At 41.7% G+C, this 15,015-nt stretch overlaps 1 protein-coding gene across 2 annotated transcripts in view; it reads right to left on the bottom strand.

The window, feature by feature from the left end:
• The window catches only part of inppl1a (inositol polyphosphate phosphatase-like 1a), a 234,108-nt gene that overhangs the window by 157,368 nt on the left and 61,725 nt on the right, over positions 1 to 15,015 (bottom strand). Inside the window, exon 2 of one of the 2 annotated variants that reach the window (XM_072576756.1) lies at positions 5,881 to 5,947. The exons of the other annotated variant lie outside the window; for it this stretch is intronic. Coding sequence (XP_072432857.1) covers positions 5,881 to 5,947 — 67 coding nt within the window. The remainder of the gene's footprint in view (positions 1 to 5,880; positions 5,948 to 15,015) is intronic. 2 annotated transcript variants of the gene reach the window in all.

The raw sequence follows: 15,015 nt of genomic DNA, 5'->3' as shown, positions 1-15,015 counted from the left end.
AACAGTCTCTTTGGTTAAGTGCACCATCTTTTGTTTTCAAAAGAAAGGTGAATTTGCATTGCACCTTGAATTTATCAATACACACAGACCCCATTCAGACTGGAAGATGAACAATACTCAGGTGTCACTCAATCTGCCACAAATCAACAGCTTTAGACAAAAGGAAAATCAGCATCATAGCGCTGCAGTTGATTTGCATATACAGCAAATGTGTTTAAATAGAGTTAAATTTTAAAAGCAGAGTGAATCAGGTCATGTGACATGGGGGAGGAGCAAAAGAGATGCTCAATCAGAGCATGCATTTGGCATTTTAATTCTTTAAACAGCGAACACTCCGTGCCTCGGTGCAGAACAGTGTTTGCCCAAAAATACTTTTGACACAAACATCTGTTAGATCCTGTTGAACGAAACTAGGCTTCAAATCTGATCCAAATTATACAACTCAGATTGCTAATGGCTACTGCTTTCTTTGAAAATTATGGATGCCAGAACCGTACAATTCACAATCCTGGTGGCTATCTAATTTATGAAATGGCTTCAAGCTATGCCTACCACCTTCTATTTAAAAACAAACTGCTCCAGTGGCTTTATGAGTAATCAACTTGCTTTAGCCTTGTACTGACAAGGAAGAAAGACTTGCTTCATATAGCATATTGCACAACCTTAGGATTTTCTGAAGTGCTTCACAGCCGGTGCAGTAGTTTTGAAAAGTTGTCATTTTAAGAAAAATAGGAAACACAGCTACCAGTTTCCACATAACAGGCTCCCACAAACATCAATGAGGTAATTGATGTGATGATCAGTTTTCAGAGTGTTGTTTGTTGAATGTTGACCAGGACACCAGAGAGCTCCATTTCCCTTCCAATAGATCTTAAATTCCAGTCATTACTGCGTAAAGCTCATCTGAAGGACAGCAGCTCCAACAGTGCAGCCCTCTCAGCACTGCTATCCCTCTCTTAGCTCCTCAGAGAGCTACATAAAAATCACTTTCTCGGAAGAGGCCAGATAATCAAGGGGAGTTATATTTCTGACTTGTAAAATTTTTACATTTAAAATCTATTCATTGTCATGAATCCAAGCTGTCCAAAATTCATCTTACAACACACAATTTATCTCCTCACGAACCTTCGACCTGACTCTCCACACCACCCACTCCCCTCTACTCAACCTGCTTGCCCCTTTCCCCACCCCAACTGCTTTGCATGCCCTGTCCTTTCCTCTGACTGTTCCACTCACACTTTCCCCAAATCTTCAATTGCCATCAAACCATCTCTCCTGCTTGTTCTTTCTCTCTTCCAGACGCTCAGTGAGTGAGGGTTTGAGGGGGGGGGGGGACGGCAAGAGGGAACAAAGTAACCAAGAAAACAAGGCAGATGGTAAACAGAAATCAAAAAGTAACCATTTATTTTTTAAAAAGATTGAGCATGCTCACAAGACCATAAAATGTAGAAGCAGTAGGCCATTTGGCCCATCAAGTCTGCTCCACCAATGAGACTTTGGTTGAAATTGATATTTTCTAATTGACTGAAAATGTGTTGCTGGAAAAGCGCAGGTCAGGCAGCATCCAAGGAGCAGGAGAATCGACGTTTCGGGCATGAGCCCTTCTTCAGGAAGGGCTGAAGAAGGGCTAGTGCCCGAAACGTCTATTCTCCTGCTCCTTGGATGCTGCCTGACCTGCTGTGCTTTTCCAGCAACACATTTTCAGCTCTGATCTCCAGCATCTGCAGTCCTCACTTTCTCCTAGAAGATTTTCTAATTGGCCCATGGATGGAGGATATAGGCATCTTTGGCTGGGCCAGTATTTACTACCTGCTGATAGTTACCCTTGAAGTGGTGGTCGTGAGTTGCCTGCTCGAACAATACTGTCAGAGAGAGTATTCTAGGATTTTGACCCAGCAACAGCAATATATTTCCAAGTCAGAAAGTTGAGTGGCTTGGAGTAGAATTTGAAGGTAGTTTTATTTACATGTATTTTCTGTCCTCGTCCTTCTCGATGCATGTTGGATTTGATAATCCTTAATTCTATTTTCCTGCCTTATCCTCAAATCCCTTGCTGATTAAAAGTCTGTATCTCAGCCTTGAATGTACTGTACAGGCCGTCTTTAAGTCAAGAATTCCACAATTCACCACTGAGAAGAAATTCCTCCCCGCCATCTTAAATGGTCAATTAATTTCTCTGAAATTTTGCCCGCTGATCGTTAACTCGCCCACAAGGAGAAACAGGAGAAATGTCTCTGCATTTACCCGGTCTCCTAAGAGGTGTTGCCTCATTCTTCTAAACTCCAAGCCCAACCGACTCATCGCATAACAAAATTCCTCCGTACTGAGATCAACCTAGACAACCTTCTCTGGAATGTCTCCAATGCCAATACTGTATACCTTTTCTTTCAAAAAGAAAATTAACTGCGTAAAACCAAACATTGAGGCAACGTTACTATACTTACCAGTATAATAAAAACACGCTATTGGAACAGAGTTTAAGAGGTAAATATCTTTATTGCGATTGAAGGGCCTGCCAGGACTGTATTCAAATCTCTGCACTAAGGCTTGAGCACGACTTTCTGACTCAAACTAACATGCTACTCAATAACGGGAAACACCACCACTGGGAACAGATTTAATTCAGAACTGAACATTCTTGCTGGATCCAAGCCAGAACACTGGCAGACTCGAACTTTATTTCCTTATTACTTTGGAGGTAGCTGAGAATAAAGTCCTGAGGAAGAAACTCCATTCTTTATTTGCAAACTTTACCAAACTGAGCAAAGCATCCACACCCAAAACCTTGACAACTTCAGATGACGTAAAGCGGATAAATTCCCAACACTTGGTTATTGTTTCATTTCCAGGATCACTTTCATTGAAGTATTGAACTCTATTCAATATGGGTCTTCAGGAGGGAAGTAATCCATTAGGCAACAACTTGCATTTGTAAAGCATCTTTCACAGAACAAAATGTCCCAAGGTGCTTCATAGGTGTCCTAATCAAGCCAAATTGAGACAGATACATGGGTGAAAGATGGGCAGGTAAACATAAGCTTAATAAATAAGGTAGGTTTTACATAGTGTCTATTAAAGTAAGAGGCAAAGGTGAAGAGGTTCAAGCACGAAATTCTAGATCTTTGGGCCAGATAAGCTGAAAGGACAAACAGCACAGTCAAAGCAAAAAAAAACTGGCGTTGGGCAAAATGCCAAGCTTTGAGGAATGCAGAGTATTGGATACTAGTCTAGAGGAATTGCAGAGATTTGGGGGAAGGAGATTTTGGGGGAGTGGTGTCTGTATGTGTCAGCATAAACTAATGGAGGGACTTGAAAACAAGAACAAGAATTTTAAAATACAATGAAAGCTTAAAGGAGATTATGCCTGATGCAGCAGCCTTCCAGTCCCGGAAACATGCCAGCAGTTTCATATTTTGACCAAACATTCTGAACACCATTCCAGAGCTGCAAATTAACTCCTGACATTTGCATTGCTCAATAGGAAATTCAGTGGCTTTGTCTATTTGATCTTTTGCTCAACAGTGTTTAAATCATCAAATCCATTTCCGTTACACACTGCTTCAGCACATGATCTTTCCTTCCCCATCTGCTCACCTTTGCAACACCACCATGAGATTTACCATTAAGCCTTTTGTGAACCCAACTCAAGAGTAGGTGTGAAGAACTCGCACACAGTCAAAAGGCTCTCTGCATTATATTTCGCAACCATCCAACAAACTATCTGACAGTACCAAAATATAGTATGTGATTTTGCAAGTCTTTTAGTTCAGGATCAAATGGTTGCATTTATTAAATATTTTAAATGGGCTTGAACATACAAACTTAAGAACCAGCCTCCACCACCGAGAGAGTAAGGTAGAAGTACAAATGCTTTTCATCTTCTAACTATTCTCAAAAGACAAATGCAAGTACATACACACACTCTTCAGAAGTACAGAGAAAAGAAATCTCTGCAAAGTTTAAAGTTCTGAAAAAAGCAATTTATTCTTTCAGGCAAAAGCAGTAACTGTAGAATGTTCAGGAGTCTGTTGTGCCCTCACATGGTTAAGAGAGGTCAAAGTGAACATAGGCCACTTTGAAATTAATCTGGGGAGATGGTTGTGGCAAACAAGGAGATGGCAGAGGAGTTAAATAGATATTATACATCAGTCTTTATGGTAGAAGATACTTCTAATATCCTGTTAACACTAAAGCATATGGGAGAGGAATTAAGTATCACTACCATCACAAAAGTAGCAGCATCAGACAAAATAATAGAGCCAAGAGTAGATAAGGTTCCTGGCCGTGATGGCATGCATTCTAGGAACCTAAAAGAGGTAGCTGTAGTGACTGCATTGGTTGTAATTTTCCAAAAATCCTTTGATTCACAGAGGACTGCAAAACTACCAACATGACACTCTATTCAAAAAGGAGGGGGAGGCAAAACCAGGTAACTATAGGCCGATTAGCCTAAAATCTACTGTTCAAAAGTATTGGAATTATTTATTAAGAAGTAATAGCACAACATTTGGAAAATCAATCTAATCATGAAGCGTAAATGCTCACAGAATGTTTTCTCTCATACAAAGAGTCTAGGACCATAGGGCATTGTCTCAGAATAAAAAGGCACCAATTTAAGAGTAAGGGGAGAAAGAACTTATTTTGCCAGAAAGAATTTCTAAGTTTGGGAGAAGATTTGTAGCTCGGGTGCTCATTGTTGTGGTTCTGTTCGCCGAGCTGGGAATTTGTCTTGCAAACGTTTCGTCCCCTGTCTAGGTGACATCCTCAGTGCTTGGGAGCCTCCTGTGAAGCTCTTCTCTGCTGTTTCCTCCGGCATTTATAGTGGCCTGTCTCTGCCGCTTCCGGTTGTCAGTTCCAGCTGTCCGCTGTAGTAGTCGGTATATTGGGTCCAGGTCGATGTGTTTGTTGATAGAGTCTGTGGATGAGTGCCATGCCTCTAGGAATTCCCTGGCTGTTCTCTGTTTGGCTTGCCCTATAATGGTAGTGTTGTCCCAGTCGAATTCATGCTGCTTGTCATCTGTGTGTGTGGCTACTAAGGATAGCTGGTCTAGCCACGAAACGACATGACCAGCTATCCTTAGTAGCCACACACACACAGATGACAAGCAACATGAATTCGACTGGGACAACACTACCATTATAGGGCAAGCCAAACAGAGAACAGCCAGGGAATTCCTAGAGGCATGGCACTCATCCACAGACTCTATCAACAAACACATCGACCTGGACCCAATATACCAGCCACTACAGCGGACAGCTGGAACTGACAACCGGAAGCGGCAGAGACAGGCCACTATAAATGCCGGAGGAAACAGCACAGAAGCGCTTCACAGGAGGCTCCCAAGCACTGAGGATGTCACCTAGACAGGGGACGAAACGTTTGCAAGACAAATTCCCAGCTCGGCAAACAGAACCACAACAGAAAGAATTTCTTTTGTCAGAGGAATAAGTATCTTTGGAATTCCTTGCCACAGAGGGGAGTGGGAGCAGAGTCCTTGTGTGTATTTAAGGCTGAGCTAGGTAGATTCTTGATCAGTAGGGGAATCAAGGGTTATAGGGAAAAGACAGGAAAAGTGGATTGGGGAGTGAGTCAGATCAGCCATGATCCTTCTGAACACTGGAGCAGGCTTGAGGGGCCTGTTTCTTTTTTTTAAATGGTCAAAGTAACCAATCTCTGGTTACAACGGTCTCAAGTCTTGCAGATATAGCTTGCTCAGAAAATGCAATCTTGAGATATTCCTAAAATCATACTTTCAAAGAAGGCCAATAGGTCTCACTGCAAACCAATGTAAAGTTTTCTTTTAGAAATGGGAAAGATTAGCTGTTCAGCTTGTTCTGAATAAGCTTCCCTCAAATCCAGCTTGTTCTTAGCAGGCTTACCTCCAATTCCACCAAATGCCACAAAAACCTCTAAGCCAGTCACGATTCAAAGCAATTCCAAAAAGATCTACAGCAAAGGAAGCAGTTGTCAGTGATGTGATTTTTCAGAAGACTTGTTAAAATTAAAATTTCCAATGTCCACAGTGAACTTTTAAGTACATTTATTTCACACTAATCTTATTCATAGATAATTTTCTCCTTCAATCTCTAACCCAAGGCTTGAAACCCACTTACAGCCTCACTATTGGAATGACGTTGTTTCCCATGCCCTGTTCCAAATCTATAATATTTAATCTTAAATGCACGATCCCTCATTCTTGACCTTTGACTACTGGAAGCAACCTGGTTCCATTTACCACGCCAGACACATTGCAGGTTTGGTCAGTGACTTGTCTGGTTGCAATACATGAGAGTTCCATTTTCATCTGGAATATCCGGATATAGGCTGTTTACCACAAAATTCCATACAGACAAATTTAGTTACAACACTCAAAAGTCAAAATCAACTAAAAAGGTTCTTTTTATTCTTTCATGGGATGTGGGCAACACTGGCTAAGCCAACATTTATTGACCACTCTTAGCTGCCCCAGAGAACAGATGGTGAGCTGTCTTCTTGATCTCTAGTCCTTGGAACTTAAGTACACTAACTATGTTGTTCAGGAGAGAAATCTGCTTTTATTTTGAACCTTTAATATACAACACCTTCCAGAAGGCTTCGCAAGGACATATTTGGAGCAAAACTGATATGGAGCAGGAAGTTGTGGAAACAACAACTAAATGGTTCATCAAAAAAGTCAATTTTATGGGGAATATTAAAGAAGAGAAAAGCCAGGAGGCTTGAGGGAGGAAATTCCAGAACTTGAGAACAAATTCATATAAAGTAACTGTGGGTGAAGCATTGTGGGATTTTAAAATACAAGGCATTTGATAATATAGGTTAAAAAATGAGTGCCATAAATGTCCTGTTAATTATGATTGGTAAAGGGAGGTGGCTGTTTGACTTAAGTTTCCTTTTAAATACATTAATATCTGCTTCCTGTATTGGTGAGGTTGATCAAGATTAGCATTATGCATCAAATACTAAGTCAAAAATACCCAAGTCAACCTTTGACATGGTTTGTAAGATTTTACTTCCTCCCCTAGCAAACCCGTTGCATGAGAGGACATTCACTGAGGTTAATGTAAAGACAGTCAGAGCCTTTGGAACTGAGCAACAATAGAAACTTGGGAGATCAAGAGCTGAGAACAGTATTGGTGTACATACTGGCCTTTATTTCAGTGCACAAGCTTTGCTGTGTTTGCTAATAAGACGGAAGCAGCTGTTCAGGCACAACAAGTGGCTCAAACTGGAAACTTGCTGAGAATTGTTTGTGGATACACACTGTATATTACAGGTAATAATACATACAGGTACAAATATGTATATTTATGCTATGTATAAATACCAATCTCTATTCTTAATTTATTTTATAGGCAAAAGTGAGGACTGCAGATGCTGGAGATCAGAGTCTAGATTAGAGTGGTGCTGGAAAAGCACAGTAGATCAGGCAGCATCTGAGAAGCAGGAAAAATCTATGTTTCCTCACGAAGGGCTTTTGCCCGAAACATTGATTTTCCTACTCCTCAGATGCTGCCTGACCTGCTGCACTTTTCCAGCACTTTATTTTATACTGATACTATAATGATTATTTGCTTTCTTCGATTGTACCCATTTCTCCAAAGTACCACAGACATCACTCTGCCATCAGCACAGATAAAAACCTCTCAGCTCAACTGAGATACAAAGCAACCTCTTACTGTCTGCCTAACATAAACATTGAAATAAGAAATTCTCAGCAATGAAGAATCTCATTCAGCCCCTCATACCTGTGCTGGTTCTTCTACACAGCTGTCATGTTCAGGTCCATTTTGTGCTATTTGTCCAGAGCTTTGGAGCCCCCTATAACTCTTTCTCCTTTGTTTATCCATCTTCACAAAATCTTTGCAAATCACATCAACCACTGCATGTGGTATTGAGGTCTACAATCTTACCACACTCAGGATAAAGAGTTTTCTCCTGATTCCCTAATGAAATGAATTGCGACTACCTTAGATTACAGTCACGGTTTTAACTCTCCTTCACAGGTGGCAACATCTTCTGCACATCAACCCATGAAAACCCTTTCAAAATCTTAAGGGAATCCTGCAGACCTGGGACCCAATCAAAAATTCCACCTCATTCTTGAAGAATTATGAATCATCACCTCCTACATCTCTCCTTTTTAAAATGAACTCGCTGCCTTTTAATATCCAAGAACAATAACACAAACCACTGCTTCTTGCCTCAGATTTTGAGCTTTGATGATATCCGACACTCGGGCCTTGGCGCTCCAAGAAAGATTTGCAAAAAATGTTTTCAAAGAAAAAGCAAAATTAATTATTTGTCCAATCTTAACCACAATCAAGGTTAATATTACCACTGATCAGGTCCAAAGCCCCAGTTGACCATTTTATTGGTCATGAACAGAATATTCACATTAGAGAACATGCCAACAGATTTGTTTTCCAACTTCCTGTATTAGTTGGCACTGGCTCAAATTTGTAAATTTTAAGACCTGAAGACATTCAAAGTTTGATGAGGATACCAAGCTGAAACAGGAACTTTCAAGCAAGAGCAGACAAATAAGCCTTTTGAATTTCCTCCAACATTTGATACAATCTTGAGTGACCTTATTCCTTTCCTTGCTCCACTTTCCTTTCTGTCATCCCATTATCCTTGTACGTTTCTATCAAAAATCTAAATCAGCCTTGAATAAATTCAATGAACCAGCCAGCCTCCAATGCTGTCAAGGCAAAATAATGTCACACTACAGTAACACAGAAAAGCATTCTTTCTCCTTCATAAAAGGGAGATCTCATTCTTAAACTAGTTCTAGATATTTTTGAATCAACCTGTTCAGACATGCAATGACACTTATCTGGAGCAGGTGGGCTTCTTATTCAGAAGTAAAGAATCACCATTGTACCACAAGACTCCTTGTCTCAATTCTTTTCATGTCCAAACTAGACTGGCTAATATTTTCCAATCAACCTGTTCACAGATTACACATATCTGGAGAGGTGGGACTTGAACCCAGGTCTCCTGGCTCAAAGACAGGGACACCACCACTATGCCACAGGGGCCCTAGTTCCTCTCATTGCCCAGTTAGACTGGTTAAACTATCAGAAAACCTGACAAGTGTGTAAAAGGACTAATCAGCAGTCAAGAAAAAAAAACTTTGCAGCCTGAAAACAAATTGATTCACCTATTCGCAGGTTTTAGTGTCTTCTCCTGGAGGTGTAGACAAAAGGTCGAACTAAAAATTCATAACATATTGTTTGCAAGTTGAACTCAAAAGAACACAAAAATTTAAGAAATAGGAGTAAGGATACTCAGTCCCTCAAGCCTGCCCTGTCATTCTAGAAGATCATGGCTGATCTGCCCCTGACCTCAAATCTTCTTTCAAGCCAGCTCAAGTCAGGAGTGTGATGGAATACGCCCCACTTGCCTGGATCAGCACAGCTCCAACAATACAAGGAAATGTATAACATTCCAAAACAGATCAACTGGCTTGACTGGTATCCCAACCACCATGTTAAACACTTAGTCCATTCATTATCAATGTACAATGGCTGCAGTGTCAACTATTCACAAGTTACACTGCAGGGACTTACAAATCAAACAGCATGAGCATACTGACTGGTGAGAAGAGATCAGGTATTTTCCTGACTAGAGAGGAGAATTTGTGCAACAAGAAAGACAGATGGAGAGAATGCAGCGAGATAAAGGTCCCAACCCAATCCTAGATGTATCTTGATGAGGGGGCATGGCATTTGATTAACAATGAAGGGATTGCAGGCCATCATGACAAGTTGAGACAGTGATTTTCAATATACTACTCGAGGCTGGATCAGTCTATATCACTAATTTCAATGTAACTAACGAGGGGCAATAAATATGAAGTCAGCCACATCATAAGAGCAAACATCCTTAGATGAGGTTACTAACTAGAATCAAGTAACCCTACATAAAGATTCATTCTGGAACAAAAAGACAACAACCGAGGGAAAGAGACAAATATAAAGGTGGGAAATAGGTGCTCGTGGTAGCGTTAATGTTCTTGCCTGAGACCCAGGAGGCCCGGGATGAAATCCCATCTGTTCCAAAGGTGTGTAATAACATTTCTGAATAGATTAATTAGAAAAGATCTAAAAATGGAAAATGTGTAGTGGAACAAAATATTTAATTTACTAAACATCACTGATTGATATGAATACACAACAGAAAAACTGTTTAGTATGTCCTTATTAGCCTTAGTAAGTCAACACATGATAACTGAAAAGCTACACAAAATAGCAGCACCTGCAGCCACCACCTACATGCCGACTGCAGCTGTTAACTGACACTACAGGTGATTTAGGAGAAAGTGAGGACTGCAGATGCTGGAGATCAGAGCTGAAAATGTGTTGCTGGAAAAGTGCAGGTCAGGCAGCATCCAAGGAGCAGGAGAATCAACGTTTCGGGCATGAGCCCTTCTTCAGGAATGAGGAAAGTGTGCCCAGCAGACTAAGATAAAAGGTAGGGAGGAGGGACTTGGGGGAGGGGCGTTGGAAATGCAATAGGTGGAAGGAGGTTAAGGTGAGGGTGATAGGCCGGAGTAGGGGTGGGGGCGGGGGCAGAGAGGTCAGGAAGAAGATTGCAGGTTAGGAAGGTGGTGCTGAGTTCGAGGGTTGGGACTGAGACAAGATGGGGGGAGGGGAAATGAGGAAACTGGAGAAATCTGAGTTCATCCCTTGTGGTTGGAGGGTTCCTATGCGGAAGATGAGGCGCTCTTCCTCCAGCCGTCGTGTTGCTATGGTCTGGCAATGGAGGAGTCCAAGGACCTGCATGTCCTTGGTGGAGTGGGACGGGGAGAAAATGAGGACTGCAGATGCTGGAGATTCAGAGCTTAAAAATGTGTTGCTGGAAAAGCGCAGCAGGTCAGGCAGCATCCAAGGAGAAGGACAATTGACGTTTCGGGTATAAGCCCTTCTTCAGGAGTGGGACGAGGAGTTGAAGTGTTGAGCCACGGGGTGGTTGGGTTGGTTGGTCCGGGTGTCCCAGAGGTGTTCTCTGAAACGTTCCGCAAGTAGGCGGCCTGTCTCTCCAGTATAGAGGAGGCCAAATCGGGTGCAGTAAATGGTGTGTGTGGAGGTGCAGATGAATTTGTGGTGGATATGGAAGGATCCCTTGGGGCCTTGGAGGGAAGTGAGGGGGGAGGTGTGGGCGCAAGTTTTGCATTTCTTGCGGTTGCAGGGGAAGGTGCCGGGAGTGGAGGTTGGGTTGGTGGGGGGTGTGGACCTGACGAGGAAGTCATGAAGGGAGTGGTCTTTTCGGAACGCTGATAGGGGAGGGGAGGGAAATATATCCCTAGTGGTGGGATCCGTTTGGAGGTGGCGGAAATGACGACGGATGATACGATGTATATGGAGGTTGGTGGGGTGGTAGGTGAGGACCAGTGGGGTTCTGTCCTGGTGGCGATTGGATGGGCGGGCTCAAGGGCGGAGGAGAGCGGGAAGTGGAGGAGATGCGGTGGAGAGTATCGTCGATCACATCTGGGGGGAAATTGCGGTCTTTGAAGAAGAACCACTACAGGTGATTTGTTAGGTGACTGTGCCTCAAAGGCACAGCAGTAAAAACAGCACGAGCTGCACTCTATCAATAGGGAAGCCCTAATCACCAATGAGTTGAAAGAATAAGACTTGATAAATCTTAAGGGTGACCAAAAACAGCCATGTGGTGGTGAGCGGTGCTCGACAGGAGGTCACATAGTGAAACCAAGAATATAAACAATGTTTATTTGTATAGGTCCTCAATTGCCTCAGAATAACTCAAAGCTACAGAAACCACTGAAGTGTGGTCATTACTTAATGCTGAAAATGCAGCAGCTAATCCCTACAATCAGCAATGATAATGACCTGATAATCAGTTTCAATGCTGCTAATTGAGGTACAAATGACCAGGACATCAGGGAGAACTCTTCTTGCTGTTTTGAATAGCAATCGTATGACCTTTTATTTTCTCTCCCTTTGGATCAGGGGTCATCTACTTTGTTTGATGCATTGCAAGATAGTTGATAAGTATAACATGAGATACACAGGCTGCATCATATTTGGAGGTGGTGGTGCCAGAACAGTTGGAACCTGAGGTGCTTTGTATTTTATGCACATGGTCTAAAAGCCTGGTCCAAAGCTTCATGCATTCCAGGCAAAGTTTCCTGAAGTGGTTGAAGGCTTCCCTGAAGAACTTTCACCACTGTGGTCATTCTAAAGCCAGGGTTTCCTCATGAATCAGGCGTGTTTAACCGCTTCAGGGATCCTGAAGTAGTTCTGAGTCTGGAAGTTCCAAGAAAAGCAGCTGCTTCAAGAATTTGGTGTCAAGGCACGCAAACAGCATGTCCCACCTGGTGGGGTTGGTTTCAAGTCATTAGTGCCTTGATTGCTGGCAAACGTGGTATGTTGGCCTCCACATGAGGCAGACAGCAACTCAGTTCAATATCTCCTCGAAAAGACACTAGCTCAACAATACAGCTCTCCCTCAGTATTGCTTCAGGAGTAGCAACCTTTATTTTTGTATTCAAACCCTGCAGTTGGACTTGAACACAGAACCTAGAAGCAAGAAAGTTATACATTCAGCCACAACTGAAACCCAGATAAATGTGGTCAGAGTTGGAAAAGTAATAAGTGGCATCAAAATGAGATTTGATGAGACCTTCATGATCATGCTGTAAAAGTGATTAGTAATAAGATGTTTAATTGTTGAAATGAGACAGGTTAAAGATAACTAATAAAGGAACTTTTTATGTTAAACACATCAAGTTCTTGTGATCTGTAATATGCTGTCAGAAATATGGTGTAAGCAGATGTAAAAGTAACTTTTAACAGATCCCAGACTATATGCTTCATTGCAAACATCTTTTAAATCTTTGTTCTTTTCCTAATTTAATGTATTCAGCTATTTGCCTCAAGTGCCTCCAGTCAATTTTGCTTTGTAGCTACTCTGAGTAAAGAAATTATTCCTTAATTTCCCTACTGGATTTATAAGCAATTTTCTCCTATTTCTAGCTCTTGGTTTTAGTGAGCATCACAATCATGGGAATCTACAGCGCTGAAAAAGGCCCTGTACTAGTCAAAAACAACTACCTAACTATTCTAATCCCATTTTTCAGCACTTGGCCCATTGCCCTATATGGTGTGGTCAAGCAAGTGCACATCTACATATTTCTTAAATGTCATTAATGTTTCTGCCTCTCACACCCTATGGGTGAAAAAGCTATTCCTCATGTCTCCTCTTTACCTTCTGCCCCTTTACCTTCAGTCTCTGCCCTTTCGATCATTGATCCTTCCATCAAGGGGGATAATTTCTTCCTGTCGACCCTATCTAAGCCCCTCATAATTGTATGCATGTCAATCATGCCCTCTCGCAATCTTCTCTGCTCCAAGGAAAACATCCCCAGTCTGTCCAATCTCTCTTCAAAACAGAGACTTCAGTCCAGGAAAAATCCTGGTAAATACTCTCTGCATCCTCCCCAGTGCTATCACTGCCTCCTTTCATGTAGATTTCAGAGCTGCATACAATACTCTAGTTGTGGGCTAACCAACATTTTATACAGTTCCAGCATAACCATCCTGTTCTTAAACTGTGTGTCATGACTAATAAAAGCATAACTTTCATTTTCTTGACAACTTTCAGGGACTCGTGTACATGCACACCAAGGTCCCTCTGATCCTTGATGCTTCCCAGGATCCTCCCTGTTCATCATGTTATTTGTCCAATACAAGTGCATTACCTCAGTTATCCGAATTTAATTCAATTTCCAATAAGGTCATCTGACTAGTCTTTATATTCTTCTAGTTGATGGTTATCCTACTCTATTTATCTCTAAACTTTTTGTATTATCTGCAAACCTATTGATCAACCTTCCTACATTCAAGCTTAAATCATTTATATAAACCACAAACAGCAAGGGCTCCAGTGAACACTGTGGGATTCCACTGGACAAAACACCCCTCACCCATCTCCTTCTTGCCACTCAGCCAATTTTGGACACAGTTTCCTTGAATCCTATGGGCCTTACTTTTGCTATCAGTCCCCCTAAATACATATCAAAACCATTGTCCTCCCCTTAACTAATCCATGCCAGCTGTCCTTGATTAATTCCTGTCTCTCTAAATGCAGATGGCTTCCAATGCAGAATTGCTTTCAATAGTTTCCCATCTACCAAGATTAGACTCACCATTAGACTGACTATAGTTGGCTGGTTTTATCCCTTGTTCCCTTCTTGAATAATGGTACTGTATTGGCAGTCCTCTATCATCTCTCCAGTAGCCAGACAGAAATCGAAAGCTGTCAGCTCCTGAATTCCTCCTTGCCTCCCTTAACAATCTGGGTTCCATTTCATCACCGTGGAGACTTATCTACTTTTAAGCCTACCAAATTTCTCAATCTCCTCTCTGCATATACTAATTGCTTTAATTATATCACAGAGCTTATCTCTGATTTCTAGAGTAATTTCACCTGTCACAAGTCTGTACTCTCCATATTTCCTTCTTGAATGCATCCCACTGTTCTGAGACAGATTTACCTGAAAATATCTGCACCCAGGCCACTTTGGCCCAATCATATCTAATCATATTAAAATCAGCCTACTCCAATTGGGAACTTCGTTTTGGAAAAGGACAAGGAGAGGCCTGAAATCAATCTTGAATCTAACAGAGTTATGATCGTTGCCTGCAAAATGTTCCCCACTGATTAACTAAGGGACGGACAGGATTGGCAGCTGAATGTGCAAGGGTACAGGTGCTTTAGGCAGGACAAAAGTGGTTGAAAGAGGGGACGGGGAGTTGAATTTTTGTTTCAGATGAGTATCATAGCAATAATCAGAGATGAAATAATTGAAGAATCATCCAGTGAGGCTTAGTAGGTGGAGCTAAGAAATAAGAAGGCGATGATGATGTTATTGGGGTTGTACTATAGACTCCCAAACAGTCAACGGGAATTCGAGGAACAAATATACAGGGAGACTTGCAGGAGCAATAAAGTTGTCATAATAGGGGATTTTAATTTTCTGAACACAG

This window comes from Chiloscyllium punctatum, chromosome 9 (genome assembly GCF_047496795.1).
Source record: "Chiloscyllium punctatum isolate Juve2018m chromosome 9, sChiPun1.3, whole genome shotgun sequence".
NCBI lineage: Eukaryota > Metazoa > Chordata > Chondrichthyes > Orectolobiformes > Hemiscylliidae > Chiloscyllium > Chiloscyllium punctatum.
Note: the sequence above shows the minus strand (reverse complement) of the source record. Positions and strands in the feature narration are given on the sequence as shown.